This window comes from Sebastes umbrosus, chromosome 16, assembly GCF_015220745.1.
Source record: "Sebastes umbrosus isolate fSebUmb1 chromosome 16, fSebUmb1.pri, whole genome shotgun sequence".
Lineage (NCBI taxonomy): Eukaryota > Metazoa > Chordata > Actinopteri > Perciformes > Sebastidae > Sebastes > Sebastes umbrosus.
In genome coordinates this window covers 11,241,385-11,269,351 of record NC_051284.1, presented here as the reverse complement: position 1 = coordinate 11,269,351, position 27,967 = coordinate 11,241,385, and the positions used below count along the sequence as shown (strand labels likewise).

General features: G+C 41.5%; 1 protein-coding gene and 1 long non-coding RNA gene across 2 annotated transcripts in view; one reads left to right on the top strand and one right to left on the bottom strand.

Moving 5' to 3' along the window:
* The window catches only part of LOC119474328 (connector enhancer of kinase suppressor of ras 3-like), a 53,870-nt gene that overhangs the window by 5,101 nt on the left and 20,802 nt on the right, over positions 1 to 27,967 (bottom strand). Inside the window, 16 exon segments of the mRNA XM_037746304.1 lie at positions 207 to 246; positions 761 to 814; positions 8,145 to 8,187; positions 10,647 to 10,684; positions 12,888 to 13,138; positions 14,603 to 14,689; positions 14,796 to 14,986; positions 15,458 to 15,582; positions 16,873 to 16,920; positions 16,923 to 17,021; positions 17,154 to 17,222; positions 17,981 to 18,040; positions 18,196 to 18,315; positions 19,138 to 19,179; positions 22,786 to 22,873; positions 24,492 to 24,694. Coding sequence (XP_037602232.1) covers positions 207 to 246; positions 761 to 814; positions 8,145 to 8,187; positions 10,647 to 10,684; positions 12,888 to 13,138; positions 14,603 to 14,689; positions 14,796 to 14,986; positions 15,458 to 15,582; positions 16,873 to 16,920; positions 16,923 to 17,021; positions 17,154 to 17,222; positions 17,981 to 18,040; positions 18,196 to 18,315; positions 19,138 to 19,179; positions 22,786 to 22,873; positions 24,492 to 24,694 — 1,558 coding nt within the window.
* Positions 2,988 to 5,228, top strand: LOC119474329. Its single transcript, XR_005203558.1, has 2 exons — positions 2,988 to 3,114; positions 5,011 to 5,228. It is a non-coding gene; the product is annotated as an uncharacterized LOC119474329 (long non-coding RNA).

The following is a 27,967-nucleotide window of genomic DNA, read 5'->3' as shown; positions in this document are numbered from 1 at the left end:
GAAAAACTCAGTTGGCTTCTCAGAAGATTCCAAGACACTGCCACAGAGAGCTAAAACAAGGGAGGAACTGAAACGAACCTAACTGAGCGTTGTCTAAAGCCCTCTGCACACACCAATTGCCCTGCCACTTCACACACGCCCACAGAGGGTCTAAATTACAGTTGAGGGCACGCAGAGAGACAAAGCGATGGGAGCTGACAACTTACCTCCTCGAGTCTTCCTCTTGGATTTGTGTCGTAGGGAGACCTTTGGGAGGAGAGCAGAGGAGGCAAACGTTGGGTCAGAGAGTCAGAGGCGCAAGATTAGCTAGTCTCAGACCCCACTTTTGAGAAGAAGAGGCTGTCTGGAACATCCTGTTTCTCGCACTGAGTGTCACATGCATTTTCTCTCTGTCTGTTCTCTCTATCTCTTCACACACACATTAACCCCCCCCCTCTCCCCTACCCCCACTCCTATCCAACATCCTCATCTACGACTTGACTTTCTGTCTTGTGCTTCGTCTGTCTCTGCTCTTTGGTCTTCTTTTCTCTTTACTCTTGAATTAAATTAAAACACTTAGAGAAACTGGACAATAACCAGCACCCAGTGGAGTATAAACCTTTGTTGCTAAATACATTTAACTTTGTCATCATAAAATAGGAGAAGCAGAAGTAGTTCCAGCATTAAAAAGGGAGCAGGGTTTCTATTCTGTTAATTGCGACAACAAGGCAACCTCTGCCCGAGTGAAATGTCAGACACAGAAAAAGGCAGAAGCACTTACAGGGTTGTAGTCATCGGCAGCCATAGAAGGTGGCACAGATATGGGGAAGGCAGCCTGTTAAAAGAAACCAAAAGATACGGTCTTATCCACTGATGCGTGTGATGCGTAGGTCGACAATATTACTACCCGCAGATAAATGGGCAGAAAATGTGCAATGTTTGCTCTAACGTAACAAGAGGAAGTGACGTCACGGCAAAAACCACAGGCAATGTTTCTCAATTTTTGTTCTTTTTTCTTTTTCAGAGTGAAGAAAAACACATAAATGTGAATTGAAACTGAGTAGAAAAAAAGCAGAATTACTCCTTCTATGGAAATGGAAGCAGTCAGTAAAAAAAGGTTAAAAGGTTGAAAAGTTAATGCTCATGAACAGCATTGACTCACAGCTTAAGTGTCACTGTCAGCAATTCAGCCTATGACACATACCCACCTACACTACCTTGGTATTGATGATTCAAAAGCTTCTTCGCAGTATCACATCTCAAAAAATAGCTTTTTTATCAGTGTCAAGCATAGAGAAAAACAAACAAAACATGTTGCAATTTATCAACCAATCAAATGACCAGTGACATTAAAGATATTGAGAAAGCTTAGTTGCCCTTATGGACTAACTTCCTCTGCGTACTTAAGTTCCTTATTTTTGACAAAGCAAACAAAGAGAGAGACAGAGGGACTATCTCTCACGCACACACACACACACACATACATATATATAATATCAAACATTTAACACCTTGCCATGATACAGCAAAAATCTGAGCATAATTTCCCAGAAAAGAAGAATCTCAATCGCCCATTACACTTCTGTTATTTGAAATATCTCCCCAAAAGTCATCATACATACAACCTTGACATGAAACCTTGTCAGAGCGAGCACTACTGTTAAAAAACTGGTCAGAGGTTTGAGGTCAGGAAATGTAAAAGCACAGGTGGTGATCTAGTCACAGGGTCCCGAGTACAAGTCCTGTAGCAGCTGTTTGCATTCAATCACTCACCGCAAATTCAGTCCCCAGAGAGAACAATAAAAGAAGAGAGTTAAGTGCTCATACCTGGTGCTCTAAAACTTCACAGATTCACTTCAAAGTCCAAACACAGGTAAGTATCGGTAGCCTCTGTTACTCTAAAAGCTCTCCAATTACTTATCTGACTAAACCTCTGTGTGTGTGTGTCTGTCTGTCTTGCACAACACTATGCATCACATCTTTTTTTTCCGGTATATGAGCTGCTAACTGGCTGCCTGTGGGAGCTAGATGATGATCACCACATAAACCACAGCACAAGCCTGACTGTGAGGGTGTGTATTAAGTAACCAAGTTCCTGTTGGACTTTTTTTTTTTTCAGATGTGAAAGGTTAAATGTAATTTTTAGGTTTCGGATCCACAATGAAGAAATCTGAGGATTTACATATTTGACTGGAGTGAAACATGCACCTTTGTAGCTTCAGTCAGGTCAGTTGGCAGCTATATCTGCCAACCACATACTATCTGCACCTAACTGTTTTATTTTTTTTTATAAATCTCTCCAAAGACTCAATTAATGTAACTTTGGTTGCTGCACCAAATAAAAATGTGAAATAATAATAATAGGAAAAAAGAACATAAATATAAAATATAAAAAAAAATAAATAAAAAGCAAATACACAACTGTTTTCTTTTTTTTTTATAAATCTCTCCAAGGACTCAATGAATGTAACTTTGGTTGCTGCAACAAATAAAAATGTGCAATAATTAAAAAAATAATTAAAAAATAAATATAAAATATAAAATATAAAAAATAAATAAAAAGCAAATACACAAACAAAACCGAATCCTAACAATATTACTAAGTAAAAATGCATCTCACAAATTTAAAATATGTGTAAAAGGTATGTTTTAAAATATAACAGCTGGCTTAAGTTAGGGCATAACCAAATCCACGTTGCATGGTACATTTTAGGCTAACGCACATTTTGAAAACCTAAAACACATTTTCTTAAATGTTAAATAACTAAATAAATGTTCACAGTATTTATGAAGAATCTGTAAATTACTCACTCAAACGGCACTTTGAACGACTGTCACTAACTTTTACATTTTATTTTGCTGGAGTTTGTTAAAGTGAAAAAAAACAAACTTAAATCCTTAAAAACTGTCATGTAGTCTGGTGGGGAACATTAGCCTCTGGGTTGGTTTGTTATAGTTGCATAGCAAATTAATCAGTTCCGGCGGTTTTCTAACTAAACATATATTATGTTGCTGTACCTGCCACCACCTTCTCAACGACTGAAGACTGAACCGAAAGTCTGACCAAATCTTGGTAAGCATGTCGGGACAAAAGACAAAGAAGAAGACAATCAAAGACAGCTCGGCTGGTTTCAGGTGAGTTCAGGACCTCTGAGGGTGTAACACCCAACTGGAAAGGGGGAAACACCTAACTGTAACACCCAAACTCAAACTCCAGTGACTAAAAGTGATGCTACTTCTTTTTGGGTTTAATTTACAGAAGGACTTCTCAAAACAGTTTTAAGATTAAGATATTATACTCACTTTTAACAATTGCAGTTTTTTGGCAGATGAGATTTACATAATTAATTTCATTCTTATCTTAGCAAAATATTATTTACATTATATTAAATGATATGGCTTAAAAGAATACCCTCCTTTTATATTTTTAAAGATACTGATTTTAAAACATATTTGATTGAAAACTTAAAACTCAAAAATTCTAAATTGGCAAACACTATTAAATTGTTTAGATATTTCAAATTTATCCCAATTGTTTAACAGACCCGATTGTTTTTTGTTTGTTTTTATTTTCATTTTACTTTTTGTTTTTATTCATCTTTATATATAATTTATTTAATTTTTATATTATTATTTTTTTGTGATCAATTTTGTATTGGTATTTAAGCATAATTATATAGGGTGGGGTTACAAATTGATAGATCACCAATAGAGTAAAAGAATATAATCACAAATGTCCATGTACTAATCAATACAAAATTTGCAAGCAGCTACAGAAAAAGAAAAGAAAAAAAACAAACAAACAGGAAGAAGAAAAATAACAACAAACAACAACAAAAAATCATTTAAATAAAGACTTCTGTGCCCCCCTCCCCCCACCAACAAATCCCTCCAGTTTTAATATTATTTTTATACTGTAACATATATTTGCAGAATTGTAATGAAAAATCTGAACATGTTTATGAATCTACTGTTGAACTTTTGAAATAAAGTATTAAAAAAAAAATGAATTGTATTACACTCAAGAGAAATGAATAGTTTATCTCTTGAAGTCCTCGCAGTTCCCATTCATGACCACTAGATGTCGCTAAGTCACCTCTATGCAACAGCCTTTTGGACCACCAAAACAATGGAGAAAAAAACCCTGAACAATCAGGGAACACAGAAGTATAGCAGATGTAGTGGTAAACAAATTGACATTTAACTTTTTATTTTACTCTTTAAAAAAATAAAATTTGTGTTTAAGCGTCATTAAGTGACATAAGTACAATTTAGAGTGGACTGCAGCTCTACAATTCTAAAAACGTATTTGGGTAATTCAAAACAATTGCAAAAAGATATCACTACTTATAAGTTGGTGGGCGAAGCCGGTGGAAGGTGAATCTCTGAGTTCTTTGCGAAATTTGCGACACACGTATATGTGAGTCTCACAAGAAACCTGTGGTTCAAAAAGAGATGTGCCAATCAAAGCATAGAGATGTTACGAGGTATATGTGTACCTGTATGTGTACTTTTTCTCAAACTGAGCTGCCTATGGATGCAAAATTAATTTCAGTGCAAACTGACAATAAAGTTGTATCGTATCGTATCGTTTCGTATCGTTTCGTATCGTATCTTAAGGGGCAGAATAGAATTTTTAATTTTTTATAGATAGACATTATTTCAAAATTGTAGACTACCTTTCAGCATTGGGAACATGTTTTTCCCACATTTGTTTTGTACGGATCTGGTCACCCTATCCAGAAATAAGGAGAAAAATAAGTGTTTCACCACAGCCTCCCAGAGCCAGAGTCCACTCATGGCTCTGGGAGGCTGTGGCCTGGCTATCAACACCCTTCACTGGGTTTGCAGCCATAACATCTCTGCTCGAGCTGTATCTGTGCAGAAGCTCGGATGTTCTGGTTCTGTGTTGGCCTTTGCCGGGATGGCGGTAAACCAGCAGACACATTCTTGAGTCCTGCGTTATTATAGTCTCCATTTCATTTCTGCTTAAATAGACAGGGGCCTCTTCTCTCTCTCTCTCTCTCTCAGCTTGCTATTGTACTGCAGCGAGTGGAATGAAGTGACTATGAAGAGACCCCCTCCTCCCTTTATATCTCTCACATTCTCACACTGTAGCCTCCCCTCCCATTTGTCACCCTATCTTTCACATCCATATCAAGTAACTCCCTTGTGTTGCCCCCAAAAGCTCAACCCCCCTTTGACATTTCAATTAAATGTGCTGAATTAAATAAAGGATTCCAACACAATTCGCACTCTTCTCGTTTCTGTGATGAGGGGAAAAAGTCTCAGCATGCCACTTTTCGGGGTGATTTAAAGGGACATTTCGCTACGAGCTGTGCTTGGTGTGGAAGTGAGGTAATTTTGCCTGCGACTCATGTCAAAGGCCTGAAGGATTCACGGGGAATGCAAATTGGTCACACCATTGTAGCGCTCAATCTCCCATCACGATCCATGCTGAGAATTGTCACGGCACTTAGCTAATGCCTCCCCCCCTCCCACCCAGACACTGTGTGAGTGTGTGTGATGGAGAGGGGGGGGGGGCAAACAGAGTGGCTATTATTCAGCAGGGGAATCTCACACAGTGTAAAAGGGGGAAGGGTGCAGGGCTGGAAATGATATCAAATTCTGCATGCCCCCTCGCTGGCGGTTGGTAGTAACTGCCCAGTTGCCCTGGCACCGGTCACCACCTTAGTTTAGATCTTTCTCCATGTGCTCACTGATAGTGGAGCGGATAGTGGAAAAATCATGCAAATAGTGATACAAGCACCAAATTTGGCATGATGATTCCCGAGGGGACGCTTAGCAAATATGAACGATTTGCCACTTGAAAATCAAAGATGGGGGCCATTTTTCAAGACAGCCGCCAAATTGACCTGCCGATAATGATTTCTCTCGTAGAAATTCATCTTACTTGGTCGAGTAGGGGATCAGTAGTCCAAAGTTTCCTTCCCTGAAAGACCAGATAAGCAGGAATATGACAAGCTCTATATCCAACACCAGGCGCTAGAGCTGGAACTGTGGACTCTCAAGCTGCAAAAAGCAAAGACTCAGCGGACGGCCAGAAAGTAAGAAACAACTTATTGGAGGATGTTAAAGCTGTAAAAATTTTATCAAGCATACAAGAAAACATATAACTCTACATCACACATTCAAATTGGCCAAGTACATGCATTTCCTTAAGAAAAACATTCTCCGCAAGTAAATTAAGTTACTACTAGTTAAAGTTAAAACTATCAAAATTAGATCCAGCATGCCAGAAAACACATCATTTGACACCGAGATCACTCAAATCAATCAAGTAGATGTATTTCTATGAGATCAATCATCATCAGCAGGTCAATTTGGCGGCTATCTTGGATTTTCAAGTGGCCAATCGTTTATATTTGCTTAGTGACGACTCGGCAATCATCATACCAAATTTGGTGCTTGTATCACTATTTGCACGATTTGATTGAAAGATGGATGTTATCCGCTCCACTATGAGTCATTACAGCTCTAAATGCAGCACTGGATGTCAGTTAATGAGGATTTGAATCTTCTTATGCAGCTGATGTGTCCGTTCAGGTATACATACAGATAATCCAAAGGAACAAAAGCAGTAAAGTACTCTATTCATCCCCCTCTTCTATCCTTATAGACGCTGACAGATGGGGTCAAGGTTTTCTTGTTTGTGCAACAACAAGTCACCATCGGACCATAAATCTGTACAAATGTGATTTGTTCACATGCCACTACTGACTATGTGCCTAATCCATCCGAACCCTGTGGAGGTCTATGTGCCAGTAAAAAGGGATTGACAGTAACTCCTGGTACTATGGTATATGGCCTCTATGTGTGTGTGCAAAGACAGCAACAGGATACTTAGTTTGGTCATTTCATTTCCACATCTGTCACAGCCAATAGATACTGGATCGATATCCACTTGTAGCATGTTCGATGAGGAACATGCTACAGGCTCACAGTGACAACATGTTGATGTTTAGCATGTTAAATGTTTGCCAAGTTCTCCATCTTAGTTTATTGTAATAGCATGCTCACATTTGCTAATTTGCACCAAAGTAAAGCTGGGCCTGATGGAGTCAAGAACGCCTAAACCGAGACCAAGTCATGACCAAGACCAGTGTATCGAGATAGAGACAAGACCAAGACTTTGAGGGGTTGAGACCAAGTCAAGACCAAGACCTAGGCAGGGCGAGACCGAGTCAAGACAAAGACCAAGACCAGTGTGAGTCCCACACTGCATGGCACACATAAAATGAGTATGCAAAACATACTGTAGTACTTCTCAAACTGATCTGAAAGATCTACATTCCCATAAAAACACCCACAGAAAACAAATAAAGATTCTTCTTCATTCACCTATTTTATTGCCATAAAACTAGCAGTTGTGGTCTTGACCGGTCTTGAAGTAAAATTCAGAGTCCTCTTTGTCTGAGACCGAGACCTTCAATAAGTTCTCGAGACCAAGACCGATCTTGAGTACTTCAACACTGTCAAACACAAAGCTGCATGGGCCTGATGGGATTTTCACGAGTTTTGTAGGTATTGGTCATTTTGAGCGAACAAGAATACTTAAAGATGAAATGTTAAAGAATCACCAGAGTTATTACAATTTATCCCACGGGCAACGTCAACGTGAATCCCACAATCATGACAATCTATCCAATGTTGTTGAGACATTTCACTTAAAAACCCAAAATGTCAAACTCATGATGATGATTGCCAAAGTGAGTATGACTCATTCTCATGGGACCATTAATATCTGTACAAAATATCATGACTAATCCATCCAATAGATGGTGAGATATTTTGGTTTGGAACCAAAGTGGTGGACCAACATTGCCATATCTAGAGCCACACCACTAGTATGGGTAAAAAGGAAGAGTTCCATGATGTTCAGACTGGCATAGGCCTAATCCTCACTCAAGAACCTGCATGTTGCATCGCTGTACACTGGTCTGAAGTGTCAGATAGAGAGTGCAAAGTGTGCATGTTGTCATATCTTTGTGTGAAATGTAATGGCCCTGTAATTGAGGCTCTCAGTTTCACCTCCTCCTGCCAAGGCTGAATGAAGCCAGTGGCATTCCTCACATTGCACACGTACTGTACACATCATTCTTTCGTCAGCGGGATTGATAGCGTTCAACAAACAATATACTTACTGCTTGAGAGAAGGACCAGGATCGTATTTGTGGTTGATTATACCTGAAAGAACAAAGAGGAGACAATGAAAGTCAACACTTTTTGATCTTAAACAGACCATTAAAGCAGCACTAAGAAGCTTCTTCCAACCGTCATACTTTAGACCAGACTCTTGAAAATCCCCACCGCATACTTATTTCTTCCCAGCCATGATCTTTATCTTTGTTCCAATCCAGCTCTCTTTGATTTTGATATGAACAAAACAGATCCCATGGAGACTGCTTGAAGGGGTTGGCATTTAGGTGTGCCGGTGGTTCTGATAATACATTTGGCAACCAGCCACAGCAGCATGGGTAGACACGAAAACTGGTTCCCAATGCTCAAAATACATGATTTACCTCAGGACAGGCCTCACCCTGCAATTTCAGGGTATGAAACTGTCTCCGGCTCGTTTTTCCTGCCTTTCGATTGCTACCATTTTTTGTGTGCTCTCCTCCTCCTGTCATCCATATTCAAGTCTTTGTCTCCTCCTTAAATTACTAGTTTGTTATTTTGCAGGTGTTGCAACTCTAAATGCTTTCCCGCCCACACAGGAAGGCCCTCACTTTTTTTTGCAGATAACCAAATTGATGGTTTTGACAAATGACACAGGAACAAAAATTGATGCACCACCACATTTTATGCTTTGTCATGAGGACAATCTGGTTTGTTTTTTTACGGATTAACAAGCCAAAATTAATATGACACTTGATTAAATCCGCTGTCAATCAAATTCCCACTGCCTGCATTAGTGTGGCACGTTTATAAACCTCCACCAACAATGAGTCAACTGCCTATCTGCGAGATTTACAATAGCATCCCTCTCTCTCTATATATCTATTCTAAATGTGAGTAATGTGTTTTGATGGAGCGTGCGGCAAACCGGATGCCATGTGTTTGCGTCGTGTGGCTCTTGGAATAGAACTGCCGGGGAGGGCGGCGGGATTGTGCAAGGCGTTTAGTCATCGATCACGGTGTGTTAATGTGGGGAGTCACACCTCCTCAGGCCCTACATCCAGGGGCCACGGATGAGGAGACGGAGGAGCAGCTCTCCTCGGATGTCGTCATATTTTTGCAGTGGGTTGGGGTTATTTATAGTTGGCAGAATCCGGATTTGTCATAACAGTGACATTTCTAAAGATTCCTCAGCGTGTGAAGGTGTCTCGGGGGTGGATGGCGAAGGATGGACACATTGGTGTGTGGGACACTAGAAGCTTGCATATTGGAGGTCCTGAGAGATAACAATGCCTCAAAAAACACAGGAATATGATTTAATAATAAGCTCTAAATTGGTTTAGCATTCAAAGGGAGTGAAAAGGTTGGTACTGCTCCAACAAAATGACCATCATTTATCTGCAGAGGTTTGATAAAAGTTGAAATTACTTTACTTTAAGCCAGTGATTCTCCAAGTGGGGTCCATGGCACTGTGCCAGGGGATCTACGAAATAATTTGCTATAAATTATAAAATTGTGCTGTATCATTAAAAAGTGCATATCTACAGATGGGGACCATTTGCACCAATAAAACAAGCAGATTGTGTCCATTACTCCCACCCGTGTTAGCTTTGGGCCAACAGAAACTCTGATTAGATTGTGACACAGAGCAATAAGTTCACTGTTTTTAAGTTGAAGCCCTTACTGAAAGTCAGCTTTAGACTGGTAACTTTAAATATCTTGATTTATTAGGACTATGCCAGTCTTGCTACTGTTCATTTTCTGACAGCTTTTAAAATCAATTACTTGAAATGTGGCTATAAATGCTGTAAAAGTTGAGTCCAAAAGCAATTTGATTCAAATCGCCCTCTGTTTAAAAAGTATTTAAGTGGTATTAACATTTTCCCCGCCGTAGGACTAATAAAGGATTATCTTTGAGGTTGAAAAGTTTTACAAGTAGTTCCAACGGTAGTAAGCATTATGCTTAATTGGTGTTACGATTAACAGGGGGTCCTTGGAAAATGTTCTCCCCTGCTTTAAGCAATGCTCACAAGCCAAAAAAAAGCAAATAATAAAAGTTTTCAGACATGTTTGAGGATTCTTTGCTCTGATTAGATAGGAAGATCTATTTGGGAATGATTGTTGTTTCAGTCAGGCTGAAGCAGAGCAGTGATACTTTGTGCAGGAGGTCAGTTGTTGCGCTTCCTAAAAGCCACAGGCACAAATCGACTAAACACACTTAATACCCGTCCATTAAACAACTGATATACCGTCACACTCGGATAGTAACTGTATCGTTTTTTACCCTACAGCCGTCAGCATCTGTATGAATCTCAGCCTGGTTGTCTGTGGCATATTTTCCCTGATCATAAAAGCAGCCCACCCACTGACCCTGCACCCCGTGGCTTGTTTTAAAAAGATTCCACTGTCACTCCCTGTCGGAAAATTAGACCCACCCTGGTCTTGTGTTTCTCATTTGGACTATACAGTACGCAACACTGCGTGCGTATATATGTGTGTGTGTGTGTGGGAGAAAGAGAGGAACTCACCGATTGAGGAAGTCACTGCTAGAGTGCCAGTCAGGTCCCTGCGATACATAAAGATTCATGTGTTAACGCATGTTGGAGGCAGCTATTCTGGTAAAGTTGCTCTGAAAGCCCTCAGTTCCATTGAGATATGCCCTCAAAGCTAATTATTTTGGTATTTTTGCTTGTAGTAGCATGTATGTGGCAATACTTAAATGTTAACTGTAAAACTGCTGAATCTTATCTTGCAGGCAGATAAATTATAAACATGTTTAACGGCATGTTATACAATCAATTTTTTGCTAATTCTGAATCAAATCTACTCCAGAATAGGGAAAAAAAAAAAGAAATGGAGGATAAAACATTCCAATGTCTCCGTCTGTGATTTGTGATAAATTAACAAAAAAAAAATAGTCCACATGCACAATCGAGCAATAATTCATTCCCATGTGACCATTTGTGATGTGCAGGCATAACATGTTAGTGGTTAGCAAACTTAGCAGTGGGTTAAACGGAGTGCAGGTAGTATTTAGTCAGACCACAGGTTTTCAGAAAGTGCAAATTAGTGAGGACCGCAGGCGACTATAGCTTGGCAAGCTTGGGCAGAGCAAGGACGAAGAAGAAGAAGAAGTGGAGGAGAGATAAGAAAAGAGGCCCATCTCCATCAGTAGACTCATGCACAAAGAAGAAACAGGCAGAAGGGGAAAGAGGTGTGAGTGGTGGGTCGTTCTCGACAGATCTTCAGTTTCCACGATGAAAAAGGTGCCGATTCCTTCCCAGGCAAACACTTCTTCAAATCAATGAAAATGGCGAAAGCTGTCAGGCACAGTAATCCTAACCTGGCTTTTAAATGTTTAAACGGCAACATATGTGCAGGAATAAGATCCCCCTGATGGAAAACCTGCTTTGACCATATGGTGGCCCAGCTGGAATTTAAAGTTCATCAAAGAGGGAAGTGGTTGCATAACCATCACCATCTGAGACACAGAGAAAAGGTAACTTGACATTCGCTATCCTGTTTCACCGCATGCTCAGAAAAGGTCAAAGCAGGTTAGAAAGCCAGCCGGCTCAATAGTTTAGTTTAGGAAGTGAATAATGACTAAAGCTGCCCTAAAGCTGACAGATTGTTACGATAAAAATAGGGCATTTTTGAGCATGTAAACTGATACTAGAACAGCATAGTTCTGCAATTTAGTTAAAATATCCCAAACGCTACACATAAAGCAGTAATTCCACACCCAATGGTAAAATAAAGACAATACAAAAGATCACTGACATGAACCGCAATTTTTAATAAAACGCTATTCAAAACTTACAAAAGGCAGATGAAGCAACAATAAACACTTCTTCCCTGTATTTTCTTAAATAATACTGTCATTCTTTTCTGTGATCTGAGCTAATAGAAGGCCATTTGACCAGTATGTCCTAAAAAAGACCAGTTATTACTGTCAACCAGCTGTATGTATAGGCCCCTTTAGGTGCAGAGTAAACTGAAACACAGGATATATAAACGTTTACTGATATCGAGTGCATAGCTTTAAAACCAGCACAAATATTTGCTAGTGGCAAGATATAAACATCCTTTTACCAACCGATGCAGCGTTGTCAACTATAAAAATCTCTCTGAAGTGTATGCATAGCTTTACAAGAGGCAACCTTTGGTAGAGGGTAATGCAACTAACTGATCACAAAAGTGTCATTTGAGAAAGAAAAAACATGTAGAGTTAAAAGCACAGAGTCTGCTCACAAAATATGCTGTATTTTTTATCACTTATTTATGCAAATAAAATCAAAATAAGCGAATAGCTGAAGTGATATCAGGCAAGTTTTCTGAAGTATTAAATAATTGGTACCATTTCAACTGAAACATGACATAGCTTAATATGTACAGAGAGAGTCCAAAAGACAGCACACAAGGCTAAAACCTGAACAAACTGTATCTTCTTGAGGCAGAGGTGGGACTTGTAGTCAGAGACGAGGAGGGTTTGTGGGCAGTGTTAAAGGGGTGATGATGTAATGTAGTGAGTACTACAAAAGCAAGTTTGGTTTGAGGAGTAGTAGTTGGTAGTAGTAGTAACACCAGGGAAGGTTTGGGGGGAGAGAGGAGTGTGAGAAAGCCCAAAGCTGCCAAAAAAAAACAGCTGGACGTTAAAAAAAAAAAAAAAAAAAAATCAAAGGCACTGAGGAAGGACAAAAGACAGGAAGCCCCGGACAGGAAGCGCATCATCAGTGAGTCAATAGCTTAAGCCGCGTGATCCAACTGACCAGTAGTGAGCGTTCTGCCGTGGCGCGCTTGGAGACGGGGCCTACGGGGGCCTTTTTGATGTCCTCCTGGTAGGGGATGGTGGCGCTGTTGTGGAGGTCTGAGTTGGAGTAGTAGCGGGTGCCCCTGATGTGGTCCACTCTGACGAGGTGGCGTTCCCCAGCAGGCCTGTAGGGCGGAGTCACTGAGGGGACCTCCTCTGCGATGGTGGGGATCCTCTCGTTGCTCAGGTATCTGTACAGGAGGTCTTCACCTGAGGCACAGAGACAATGAGAAGTCAGCTTATCAACAGTATTAAAAAGGAGGCACTGGGTGTTTTTTATCAATCTATCATTTTATAAAAATTACATGATATTAGGATACATTTATTGATAACAGAACTTTTAAGGCTTGTCCTATAGGTCAAGTAAAAATAAATAAATCAACCAGCAGTCAGTGAATCAAATCCTTCTAGCACCTCTTGCCTTCAAATTCAAATATGAATTCTGAACAAAGCAGTGTGCAACATGATCAGCACTAATGATGATGCTTAAATTGTTAGTTGGACATTTTGGGACATTTTGCTTATTTGCTTTCTTGCCGAGTTAGACAATAAGATCGACTCTATACCACTCTCATATCTATCAGTTCGATAGCCAGATAGCTTAGCTTAGCATAAACACTGGAAACAGGGGGAACCAGATAGCATTATTTAAATAATGTATACTTAAATAATTTAAAGGGCTGGTCCATCTGCGTTCTTCTGTTCCGTTTTCAAATGTAAGCTAATCAAAGCTAATCAATAAGGTTATGAGTAATGTGAATGCTAGCACTAGCTGAGTCAACGTTAACTGTGCTAAGTTTGGAAATAACTGAAAGGGGTTAGTTTGGATCTTTAAAGTAGGGTTGTATGTATACTCCCATGTTCTGCTTAAATTACTGGTTTTGTGAATATAGTCTGGTGGCTTTGAAAAGAGCGATATAACGATGTCAGTTCCCCGCCAGAAAGTGCTGTCTGACGGCGAATTAAAGCAGCTGTGGACGGGAGCAGCAGAAAAAGTATTTTTTTATCCACTTAAATTATAATTAATATCTTTTCAAGTGCACAATATATTTCAAATATTTTCACGGCTTTATATATACTATACATGTAGCAGCGTCATCCTGCAGAAACCTACGTCAGGTCACGCGGGAAAAAGTTTTTAGAAGGGATTGAGAAAATAGCATTTTGACGCAAACATACCAAAATTTGAATGTTCGGATTTGAATACATAAGGAACACAGCTGGGAAGCTACAGAATGATATAAAAACCTAAAAAAAAAAATAATGGACCTTACCTTTAAGCATATTTTAAACATGATTTTTCATGCGATATAATGGATTCATGTGATGGTCAAGGAGTGAAGACTGATAAAAAAATATATATATATATTTTTGAAAGTCTTTGTAATTGGTTTTAAATTTACCATCATTGGTGGTGAATATGTAATAATCTTGATTCTAGCCTTATATTGTTAATCTTATGACATTCAGGCTCTTGGCAACTTTAATGTGCTCAAATGTCACTTGTAGGGCAACTGATGACGGTGTAGTGAGCTATGCTTCTGTGCTTTGTTTGTCTGCTCATAATTTGAACCATGAGTATGAAAAAGTATTCTTGTCAAACCAAACATAAATATGTAATCCTTCAAGTGTGTTGTAAACAGAATTATAAAGTGAAAGCGTGCTTGTACATACCTTTCCTTCCCTGTGTCCAGGGCTTAGCGTAGGGATCTACCACTCCAACGCAGGTGTCCGCTGGCATTGAGAGGGGCCGGGGCTTACCTAGAGGCAAGAGTTTGATATTCATCAATTGCATTCATTTAATTTAAATGTTTCAATGTCCACTGGTGGAATATTTCTGAGATTCCCTGAAGGAGAAATTACTGACCACGCGAGGACTTTTGCTCCCTCATTCTGGGCTGGATCACGTTGGCCTCGATGGGACAGCCAACGCTTAGCTTGTCATAATCTGCGATGGTGCAGCGTCTCCTGCTCTCCTGGTCCAGATAGTAGTTGGGTGACTCAGAGCCCTTTGGTCTTTTACTAATGCTGCAGAAGGTGGTGTCGGTTCTCCCCTCTCTGCGTGGAGAAACAAATGCTTGTTTATTTATTGCAACACGACATCCCACAACTCCACAGTTCCTAGCATAAAACAGTACGACATAGCTACAAACTTCATATTAAAATGCAGTCTCTAGCATTTTAAAGTGAATGTGACCACGTTCTCTCAGCTTTCTGGAGGTGGAAGATGAAAGAGCCGTTGCATAAGGACTATGGTGGGACTGGTGGGAGCAGAGTGGGCTGAAGAATGTGCAGTAGGAAAGGAAGGGAGGTAAGGCGATCATGGGTGTGGGACATACTCATTATCAACCTGATGTGAGGTGAGGACACGCGGCAAAGGTTGACTGGGGGTGACTGAGGGTCGATCACTGCAGGGTGGCAGTTGTTTCGTGGCTTATTTCCTAAGCTCTAACTTTTAGAACTCAACATGTTGAATAAAACTAAACCTCATTAAATAATAAACTTGGCATATGAAATGGGACGGCTCACCGTGGGGTGTATGGCATTGGAGGAGGAGGGGGGATGTACAAGTTCGTGATAGCCGGCTTCTCCTTTTTGGTCGATCCGTTGGCCGAGCCGCAGGGAGACTGGGTTCTGATCAAGGAGGAATTGTGCTGGAAAACAAAAACACAGCACCAACATATCGATATCAGTTCACCGTTGAAAACAAATGAAGTCATTGCTTTCTGTTTCAAAAACTAAATATGACTTGTTGGCAACTGGGAGGAGTTTACCACATGCGGTGAGACATTTAAGTGCTCTCCGGGTCTAAACCTTCTTGTTTGAGGTATGGAAAGATTGTAAGTGAAGTCCAAAATAGCCCGCGAGACGTGTACTTAAAACTGTACTCATTTACCACAGTTATGTTTCCCAACACTCAACAACATCGTGTCCTTGACTAGACGAACGACTCTTATTCACCGCCATTTTCATCAGACCTAAATGATACGTCCGATGATACAGTGTAGTAGATGTGATGTATTAATGACAAACTAAACATCCGATTTGGGATTTTCTGAATCATTTCCCCCCCTTTCCTCGTCCAAATAGCTCCCATGTGTACAAATTATACAGTATTACAAAGCCAGTGTCATTCATTCCTGAATCAGGGTGTAGGATTTGCCTTCTGGAGCCTTATTATCTCAAATAAACTGAGATGTCTAACTCAGATACCCTCTGACTACTTGTTAAAACAAGATGCTGGTTGATGATGTAGACGTTGGCCACCTTTGTGTTGAGAGGCTCTTTTGTTGTGTTGAGAAACCCACTCTTATCTGATATCTTCTCATCTTGCCTGCTCAGGCTATAAAACAGGCTACGCATGATAAGACAGCCTGAAATGTGGAAGTCTTAGTTTACAACGGGGCTTATTACAGTCTTTTAAAAAGGGGACTCAGGTGCAGAGATGTTGTTAAAAGCCAAGTTAAGCCTAATGTGTTCACATGAGAGAGAAGAGCAAATTGGATTACAGTCACATAACCTTATTAGCACAATATTTATCAGCTACCCCCTGAGCTTTCTTTGAACAATAGACATTTGGGGTGCTTGCTCTTTGAAAAGAAAAAGAGGGTGAACCCAAATCGTAAGTGTTCTTTTGATGGCGACATCTGGGCAATTTCTTTCTAATGAACCAGATACGATCTAACCAGACTCCAACACTATAAGCTGGCAGTGTTATCTCTCAGACTGAATGACCTCATGGGACTTTGTTTGCCTCAAACTCAATGGTGTATTCAATGCAGCCGGCGGCTCTTTCAGGGTGTCTCTGTGACACTTGTCTGAACTTGCTGTATAAGAACCAACTCCCTAAAAAGCTGATAATTGGTCGACAATGACTAAAGGCAGAAGGCTTTTGTTTATCTTTCCATAATGTAAGGTAGGAGGAAGTGTTTGTGCGCATGTACCTGTTGCATTGGGGGCTTCCAGCGCATGTTCTTGAGAGGGGCGGGGGTGTGAAACCATGTGTGCCTGTGGGCCTCTTCTTAAGGAGTAGAACCACACCTTTGGGGTCCTCCCTCAGCTTGACGACCAGGTTTTTCAGCTGCCAGCCCACCTGGTTAACAGGATTAGAACAAACATAAAAACACACAGCATTAATATTTATAATGTGTACTCAAATTGACTGAAATATGTATGGTGAAATATGTAGATATCCAGGACAAAAAAAAAAAAAAAAGGTTCCTACCACTGTCTGCTGGTGGACCTGGATCACCTCATCACCAGCATGGATCTTCCTGGTCAGGTCTGCAGGTGACTAAAGAACAAACAAAGTAAAAGGTCAAAGCCTGATAAATCACTTTTATAAAAAACACTTGCTGCTAACACACGACACACTATTTACAAAACCTTGTTGAGCTACTTTAGCACCATCCCTCTCTGATTTCAACTGTCAGCCTTTGAAACTCTCGTATTCAAAGAGCAAATATATGATGAGCAAACAGTCTGAGTTCAATTCGTGAGAAAAACACAAACACTGTCTGCATATATGAATATGAGCGGAATTGTTTTTCATGTCACACGGATGTCAAACGAGATCAACTAGTCATTATTGGTGATGATTCAGGTCCTGATTCACGATTAAGGACCGGAGGCGTGAGGATCCAACCGTGGCAGTGCTGCTGGTGTATTAGTCACTGACTGGTTGTGTCATTGCAGGGAAAAGGTAGGACTTTTCTTTGTGTGGAGGCTGTGAAAGTTTCTGCGCTACAGTAAATCGGTAAATATCACAAACAATTCCCTCTATGGATGAGCAGCTCTTAACTCCTTCAGATAAGTTGTTGTGCCCTCAGTAGAGGAGGAGGAGGAGAATGAAGAGGAAGATGAGAAAGAGGTGTTTTTTTTCAACCAATATGAGAAGTTTGTTCTCAAAAGTAAGGTGCAGCAATAGAGGAATTTAACTGCTTCATTCTGGACTATAACCAGTCTCTCTCACTGTATTTTCACTGGTTATATTAATTCCAACATGGAAAGGAGCTGAGTGTATTCTTGTGGTCAGCATATTGTCATACTTACATGTTCTGTGGTTCCCGTGATGACATGTAAACCATCGTAGGTAGACTTGATGTACATCCCCTAGGGTAAAAAAAAAAAGAAAACCCACAAGAGTTTCAGTAAAAATACAATATTCACAATTTCACACACATTTTAAGCATTCCTGGCCCGCAAACCCAGAAGGAAGTCCGTGGGTTTAGGGCGGAAGACCAAAAACATCTCCCAGCATTCCTTACCAGGCCCTCTCCCGGTTTGATATTGGTCAGCTGGACTTCATCCAAGCAGGCCGACTGGCTCATCAGGGGGTCAGAGGTGGTTCTCACGGTCTGATCACAGATGTTGTTCAAAATCTTAGACTGCAGAGGGAAAAAGGCAAAAAGAAAATGCATCAGAGAATAAAATAAGAAACACAAGACTCTGTGTGTTGTGCTTTTAATAACCATTGTGTGTTGTACAGGTTGGAACAAGTCAAGTTACGCTGCTCCTCGTGACACTCGTGACGCATAGACCTTATCCTTTCATCAGTTTTTACTCCCTGTGTACATGACTCTGTGTGTGTATGTCCATGTTTAGTGCAAGGCTTAATGGACCAAAAGGGACCATTAGTGTGCTATTAACTGGACGTCCCAGTGCACACACACACAAGACTGAAATCAGTCCTGTGCACACCACCCCTCTTTCTGCTTTGTTCCGTGCTCGTTTCAGGACAAAAACTGTCATTAGTCATCATTAGATGAGTCCCTTCTGTGACGCCTCTGCTCAGGCACATGCATTTTGAACACATGGTGTACACTTTATGTAGAGGTGAGCATGAAAGAAATGAAATGGAAGATGAGAAACTCTGATCTAATGTGGACTTCATTTAGGTTGTCTGAGAGAGAGACTAGAGGAAGGCCAGTGTTAGCCCAAGGGGTCTGGAGAGTGTCAGGAACAGGAAACGCTGATTGATTGCCGGGGCGTATTAGAGCCGCCTCCTCTGCTGACGATCCTATAGATCCGTCTGCTCTATTCACTCAGAAAAAACGGACCTTGCTACTGAGAGCATGTCACACAATCTCTATGTAAAAAAGACATTTACCCAAACGATCTACCAGACCTTTTCCCCCCTGTATATGAACTTCAGGGTCTCATTTAGTTTACATTAGGAGCAACAAAGAGAAGAGATAGAGGATACTTACAACTTCCAGGATCTTCTCTTCCATCTCGTAAACACTGCAGTCCTGTTACACAGAAAGACAGTGATGACAGATTAGGCTCGTGAGCAGTAAACAACAGGGGAAGAGGAAGAAAAAAGTATAGGGGTTGGGTAAATACGATATAATCAGCATTCCAGATATAGAACTGAGAAAAATGTACAATAGCCTCAAATAAACAGCTTTTAGATTCAAATTGCCTCTCTGCCTTAATTCTGGGGGAGCTGTAATTGCATAATGCCCCGTGTGGTTCGGTAAACTATATTGAAACGTGAATACCATACCAACACTCGTATAGCAACAATGTTGCAGATGACATGGTGGGAAACAATCGGAGAAAACATGTAATGATGTTCAGAAAAGCCCTCAACCAAATGGTGCTTTTGGTTTTTCTGCAAACATTTGGATGCATCACTGCTTTCCACAGCTGAAAAGTGGGTGGGCTAGTGGAGGCAGGGGTGTCTGGAAGTCATAGATGACACAGTAGCTGTGATCATGGTTGTTTGGGGGAAGGATCCAACAATAAAATCTGCAAAGTCAGCTGGGAGACTGACCACCGTACCCCTCCAAGTGTCCCAACACAGCATTCATAGACTGCAGCTGGACTGGCCACAGCTGAGGCAACAGCCTCCCCAGACAACTGTGTTGTTATTTGTGAAAGGGCCCCTGGTTAGGGGTTCACAGTGTGTGTGTGTGTGGGGGGGCCTGCCTGTTTATGAAATTGTCTCTATGCTGGGAATGCCCCCAAGGGAAGCCATCCATCAAAACACAGGTGAGACGCTTCTGTCAAAACTAGAGAGCACAGAAAATCTACTTCAACGAGCCTCTTATATCTCCAGAGATCCTCACAAGCCACAAGCCTTTTGTTGATGCAAAATACAGGGATACTGGTGTTGTGGCCCTCGCAGTATTAGTGACATGCACGGGCATGTGCCGTGTACAAAGCCAGCTCTGTTGCTCTTTGTAAATCCATTGTGCAGACGGCGAATGGGGGTCGAGCAAGTTTTTCCATATTTCCATAGCTTGCACATTCCGCCGGGCTAAAGGGGAGCTGTGTGTTTTCAAATGCACTTGGCTTGTCATACTGTTAGATTGTTTGCATTGAAAAGATTTGCATGACTGTATGTGGTTGTGAGCGACGGCTTCACATCAAAGCAGAGTACATCCTAGGGCTCCCTAAATATTATTTTCAAAAGGACTCTTTTGGTACACGTGACTTTGCCACATTTCCAATGAAATGCCAACAGAAACATTAAGTAGGAAAAACACAATAATAGGTTTCAATTCATGTTACATATATTGGTCCCAAAGTCATGGTTCCCTACGATATATGTTCTAAAGTCAGCCAAGAACATATGGTGGTTTCAGAAAGAATTTGGCGACGCTTGCGTAAACATGCAACTGCATATTTCTTTTAGAGAGTGGCCCATGTTTGGATGACTACACTGTCGACTGAGCCAAGATGGATGAGCTAAAAATACAGATTTTGATGTTTAGAGGTCGTGAAACAAAACAGTATCATTATGCGCTGCACACATGGCTTGGCGTATCTCCCATCAAGCCGTAACATTTTATGGAACATTTCTCTTGTTTCATAGTGCCGTCAAATCATGCGAATACTATATTGCGGGTAATCCTCCTAAGATCTGTTCGTGATATCCAAATGAATCCCACATCTTTGTCAAAAACCAAAGTCCTTCTGGTAGACAGGAGCCAGGTCGTAACTAAGCGCTGAGAGAGGCTGGGGGACAATTCCCTGGGTGTACTGATCCCTCACGTTATGGACTTGATCCCACAGCCGGTGTGGATCAGATGACTCTCTGTGTGCTGCTCTCCAGGCCTTTGATCTGCCACCACAGCGGATTTGCATGGTCGAGCAATGAAGTGGCCGAGTGAGAGGAGCGCTGGCACGGTGCGGGAACCTGGAGCTGCCTTTACACCGGACCGAAATAAAAGACCTGACCTTCTGACGTCCTGTTATTCATAAGGTATCAACATATCATGGATACATTTGTTGAGGTTCAGCGTTTGACCTACATAATGAAATCTGTTTTTATCTGCTAAAAAAATAGAGAGATATAAAAGATCTTATCTGAGCCAACAATTCAGGAGTGGGAAGCGCGGATAAAAAAGACACGGGGGAACGATGAAAAATGCGTTCTTTGAAAGAGAATGACCTCCACGCTGACGGGTCAGCCAAGATGGGTGATGCGTTCACAGTTTTATGGCCGTGTCCCATTGTGTGTGTACACACAGGCTTCATTCAGGCAGACCACATAAATTGTGTGATCTGAAAAGCCCTAATTCTTGGCTGGAGTTCATGAACGAGCTGGGCAGGCCTCACGCCGTCCACCCCACCATAAAACTAATCACTGTGGCAGTCTCTGTGCAACCTATTTTTATTAACCAGTGGCTCATACTCTGGCCTGCATGTTATGAATAACAAAGGGTGTCTAAATGAAGCCGAAAGTCTTCTAACTCTTTGTTAGATAGTTGGAAATAAGCCAGTGTTTCTGCAGTTGCATAAGTATATACGGAGGACCAAACTGCATCTCTCCTCCAGTTGCTGGAGGAAACTAATCTCTCCAGTCTTACAAGACTCTTTCAGCACCTATCAGGAGTTTATTCTATGCCATAACCTCTCCACTTCACATGGCAGTGTGGGAAATGTATACCCCCCACTTCTCCTGGATGACCATGACCGAGACACCCACAATAAATCACCAGAGGCGCTGAAATCCCAGACTCTGGCGAGGAAATAGGCACTCTGGGAAAGGAATTTATTTTGATGCAATAACCCTCTAAAAATGACACCTGCAGTCTCAGCAGCCACTTTCACTGGCAATGTAAAACGAGTTGCTTGCCAGACTATGCTTAAGTCGAACCCTTCAGGGAGAACTAATTGTATATACAAGCTAATGGCTGATGCTGAAGAAAAGGCCACTCACCAGCTCCCTTTGTTTAAGACATATGTATGACCAACCACTACTGGTTGTATGAAACTGACAGAAGCAGACACCCAATTGTGTCATGATGCAATGCCGGAGCAATGCTCTGCAGAAAGTTTTGAAATATAGTGGATGCATGCTGATGCTCTGTTTTAACCGTTAGCCATCTATCTGGCAGTCAGATGGACCACCTTTCCTCATCCCCTGCGTTAAACCTACACACAGGAAGCACTTTCAGACAGTTTGGCCTCCCACTGCGAGCATCTTGGAAAAGCAAAAAAACAGGAACCACATGGCTGAAGGAGTACGGCAGCCTGGGGAATGTTGGCAGCCGCCTTTTTAAAAGAACGCCCGTTGGTTTTATGAAACTGGAAACACAAAAGCGACGGTTACCATTACACGTCCCCGCGCTAAGGGGGTCTCCTCATTAGCCAGCGTGAGGAGGAAAAGATCCCAAGAAAAACATCGGCATTTGCAATAACGTGCTCAGACTGCTGGCTTTTGGGGCTCGTGTCATGGCTGCCAGACCACATTTCCCATAACTCTCTTCTCCTAGCTTTTATCTTGCGTGTCTGTGCCCCCGGGCTGGTATGTGCTCGGTGGAAAAACCTATTTTGTGTGTATGTGTGTTTCCCAGGGGGCTAGCTAGCTACACGTGTGCTGCTGAGCTAAGTAGCGTGCAGACCTGTTGAACTGTGGTGGTGAGCTCCAGGCACAGCTGAATGATCTTGTTCTTGGTGGCTGTGAAGTCACTGATCCCTGTAAGAGGCGTCCTGTGAGCAGACAAAGAAGGAAAGGGAGAACATTAGGGACACAGTGATGGACTGCAGAGTTGGGATGAGATTTAGTCTTTCAAAACACTCACTGAGGAGGTATTAATTGAACTATATGTTTATTACTGAGGTTGTAGTTTGCAGTGGTGCTGAAGTGAACTGCATTATAATGAGAGGTGTTTCTGATATTTTGCCCACCCCATTTACAAACATGAGGGGAGGAAAAATATTGGAAACACATTTCAATTTAATGAAGTCCTGTACAACACCACCACCACTAACTAGGACTGCAGTAATAAACATATAGTTCAATTAACACCTCTAAGAAACAAAAAAATAGCCATTATAAGCTTCATTAAGAGAGAATACGTGGCAGAGCTACTGGATTGCATCAGACTGTATAGGTGTACCCTAATAAAGTGGCCTGGGAGCATATGTCTCGAGTGATTTACTGTGGAGTCAGCTATGAGCTACTAACACTTTACTTTACAATAGACTCAGTGAACCTTGCTCTGATTGCTGTGTGTGGGTGACTGGCCACAGACAGACTTGGTTGTAACTCAAGAATGTCACCTTTTCGGCACCATTTCATCTCCTTTTGTGTCTCTTTTTCCTCCTAACTCCATCTAAAACATATGCTTATCAACTCAAACATAGCTGCTCAAAAATCAGCCCCTAACCCCTCGATGCAGTCCTGTAAATATGTCAGCTCCTTTAGAAAAAGCGATCGAGTAAATCAAGGATTACTAAACCATGTCTGTATCCCATATCCTATATATATATATTATACATCTGCAAATGTAGTCTTATGTTGATTTATCTTTCTAAAGTGCTCTGGTTTAACTACTATGATCAGAACACTAAGTCAGAGGATTTGTTTCTTTTGACAGTATAAATATATTGGTGAAAATTATCTAATTGCTTTTGAGTCAAAAATCTATACACAACATTAGCACAAAATGAATATCACATTTTTTTTTTGTAAATTTCAAAATAAAAGCATGGATAAATGTGAACTACACAGATGCAATTTTAGCACTTTTAAAAACTGTTTTACTGCTCTCATCTCAACATCACAACTACCATTTAAATCATGACATCATCTTACCCGCTTTAGCTGAGCACGCCACAAAAAAAAAAAAGAGAAGCTTAATTTCAGCCAGCTAACACATAATCCTGGCAACCTGCTTAATATGGTCTGCTTTTATGGTGTGATGTGGAGCAGGTCACCAGGAGAGCACGGGGGGACTCGGCCAGCTCCGGTCTTAAAGCTCACGGAGCATTTCTGCTTTAAAACTGTATATAGTGTTAGTGTTGGCCAAGAGCATGGATATGTGCAATGGCTATTGAAAATGTCTTTTTATGCCTGTATCTGCTTGACTATCATATCCACATAAGTAATTTATTTTCCCTTGGTGTCCGCCAAGGGCCAAAAAAAGTTTCCATGTAGGTCCCAGGGTTCTCCTCAAGGTCCTGTTATATGAAACAATTCTGAAGAGAACAACCAAAGTTTCTCTATGTGCAGCTAGTTTAAGCAGTGGTCTTATGGCAGCCCTTCTGATATCTGGTTTGACTCAGTGCACAGGTAGGTGATGGTAAAAAAAAAAAAGGTTATTACCTGTCGAGCCAAGCCAGGAGGCTCTTCGCAGCGCCGATCAGCTCCACCACAGAGGTGAGGAAGTCGTTGGGCGGCTTGCGTGACATGCTGCCTTCATACGCGGGGCTGCTCCTGCGGTCAGACGTGGCCATGTGCAGACTGTTGGTGGCGGCTCTCATCCTCACAACCAGATTTTTCAAGTTGTCTGTCTCCACCCCATAGTTCTGAAACGGTAAATCAATACACACCATTTTAACTAGGTCAAACCAAAATGAAAAAAAAGCATGATTGAAGCTCAAATTATATTTATTGCCAATAAAACTCAAGATCAAAAGCAAACAACCCTTCAATGCAGTCTAGACCTGGGAGGTACGAGCTTTTTTTTATTTACACAACGGTGGAGTCTTATTCACCGGAAAACATGTTGTTTCTTGTACAATGAAGAGCTGTAATCATTTCCTTACGATTATTCTTATACGATTTAAGTGCACGTGTCTGAGAGGACAACTCGGGCATGAAATTTCCCCCTGAGGTCTCCAGGTTTGTTCTAGGGCGTGCAGGGAGTGTGTGCATGTCCCATCACCTGATTCCTAGCAAGCGGGGCAAAGTTTGCATTCTTGAGCCTCGGTTGTTTCCTGCTTCTGCATTCCACCAATTTATAGGTTATTTAAATGCACAAAGCACGAGAGCTCTGTGTCTTCAAGGGTCACTAAGTACACTACAGATCAGCTGAACTACTGCAGGGTACTGAGCAGCAACAGCATGCATATTGTTTTCCTGGAGGGTAGACTTAGATTGAGCATGAGCACGTGTCAAATATTTGAAAGAGCTTGTTTTAAAGTCTGTGCATTGTTTTGACTGAACAAATGGGTTTGGAAATAATGTGTCGGTTAAAAGGTAAGCAAAGAAAGAGTAGCGTGACTGCTGTCCTGGTAAATATCAGCTTACGTAGTGTTGCATCGCTGCCAGCAATGATGCTGTATGTGTGATGCGCCAGTAGCTAAATATGCTTAGCAAGGAGTAAAACGGCACGTGTTTGGGAAACAGCGAAGGAGACCTGCAAGTGGTTAGTGTCTACTTTTATTCCACTGCCTCTCTCCAACACAAAAAAACCCCAAACAAATCATTCCACTAAGTCAATCCTCAAGGAATCACTGGAATGACTGGACCAGTCGAACAGTAGCTGTAGGCAGCCTTTTCTCGTGGCACACTTGACATGAAATGGATTGTTAAAACATCATAAAAGATAAGCAAACATACGGGGGTAAAAAAGGAAATAAATGATTTGATGGTTTGGTTTCTCGTCCACACAGTGAGAGTGGAACAGTAGCGCAGAGGCGGTGTGAGTGTTTTCCAGATCAAACGTCTCCTCCTAGCTTTTTCATTAGCAGGCAAATCACACAGTCACAGCAGCTCTAACTGGCCCACAGATGTCCAGCGAGCTTTTGTCCCACACTGCCAGCTGAGTTAAAAACCACGTCTGAGCGAAATCTGCGGTTCCACTCAAACGCAATTTCTCATTCTCATAACAACATTTTGAGCCAAATTTACGTTCTTTCGGTGCCTTTTTATAGACGGTTAATCTAGAATCAAGATGGCAGAAGCTTTTTTTTTGTGTCTGCTCTAGTTGGGGCTCTTTGAAGGGACTATATACTGATATAAAGTGTCCTCGGGAGAAATGGAGAACGACTATCACAACACGGTGCTTCCTGCCCTCGCCACATGCATTACATGTATCTGACTTGACTATAAAAGATACTATAGCCTAGACAGAAAGAGTGTGCATGCTATATAAGTGTTATATTATCACTTCGGACAGATTCACCCCCAAGGCAATGGTAAAATACATTTACAGCAGCTCTGCAGCTCATGACGCGGCCAGATGATCCGTCATCTACTGTATGTTCAATGGCTGCTGGAGACTGCTAATGTGTGTGTGGCTATCATGTGGTGCTGGTCTTTGTGGGGGTCGCTGAAAACAAATAAAGAAGTGTTGGGTTTCAACAGAGTCTGCAGAAGACATCATGGCTCAGAGAAGTCCAGTAAAATTAATTGAAATGTTCTCTCTTTGTCCCTCGACAGCCGTTTGTTCTTGATAGCTTTTGGGCGGAAGACAAGCAAGATTATAGATGTTTCCTAAAGGACTGTGGGGTTGTATGTTAGGCCATTGGTCATCGTGATATAGGGTTGAAACTGCTAACAGGACAGCTCAGGTCCCTGATATATGAAAGGTGAAATCTTTATAGTGGGTGCACATGCTTAAATGTTTAAAATTCATGAGCAAAGCCCAGTAGCAAAGTGTCACGAAGATGAATGTGACTGCAGCAACAGGAAGTGTCTGACCTAACAGTAAACAGAAAGAGAGAAAGTGGGGAGGGGGGGGGGAGTGTGAGAGCGTGTTGGGGGTGCTGGTGGCCTGTGTTCCTGTCGGTAGTAGTGACCTTGCCTCAGTTGAAGCTAATTGAATCGGGGGCCTCACTTCCTCCCACGGGGCCTGTGGAAGGCCAAGGCCTCCTTCTTAATAAGGAAACCCTAACGGACAAAAAACATTTAGCCGGACTGCTTCAGTGAGAGGTTGCAGAGAGTCCAGCATTCCTGGCCTAAAGTTCCAAGGGACAGAGAGGGGAGGGGAAAAATACAATGTGCCAAATAGTTCCGATACTAAAATGCATAAGACTATACAGTGCATATAAACACACAGAGACACTAGTAAAAACAGCTCATTTTGAAGGGAGAATAATGTTCACATGCAAGGAAAAGGGTTTACTTAAAAAACAAAACCGTGCAGAGGAAGCACTTTGGAGGCCGAATTTATGAAGCTGCTCAAGAGGAAAATGACTTGAGATTTCATGACCATGATGTCAAGGTTCTAGGGGTGAACAAAAGTCTGGGCCTGATTACTGTGATGGTAAAAGAGGTTATGGACCACAGGATGTACCATATGGTACGTATTCTATGAGGAGTAAATCTATCAAAACAAAAAAGGCACCTACAAATGTGCCAAGTGCTTCCAGGTGTCCTCATCCAGTGGTTAGCCTACAGGTAGAGCAGGTATAGGACAGGTTGCGTATCTTAGCTTTTTGCAGAATTAGATACAATGAAAGAGTGTATTGATTGGGTGAAAGTGGGGTCTAAGGGAAGAGATGAATACAATCTTAAAGGGTATTTATTATGCTTTTGTGATTTTCCCCTTTCCTTTAGTGTGTTATATCATTTTTTGTGGATGTAAAAGGTCTGGAAAGTTACAAAGCCCAAAGAGTTACTCTCCCCTACAGAAACACTGCTCCTGAACTGCCTGAAACACCTTGCATGAAGTCCTGCATTTTCTTCCGTAACGTGGTGGTGTCACTGAGTAACACATTTGCATAATACCTGCCTAGCAGCTGGTTTGGCATGCCCTCAAACAAAGCTAGTTAGAGTGGAGCTGGAGCGGAGTCCGAAGAGCTTGGTTCGGTTGACCAATCACAACAGAGTGAGCCAGCTCACCAATCCGAGCA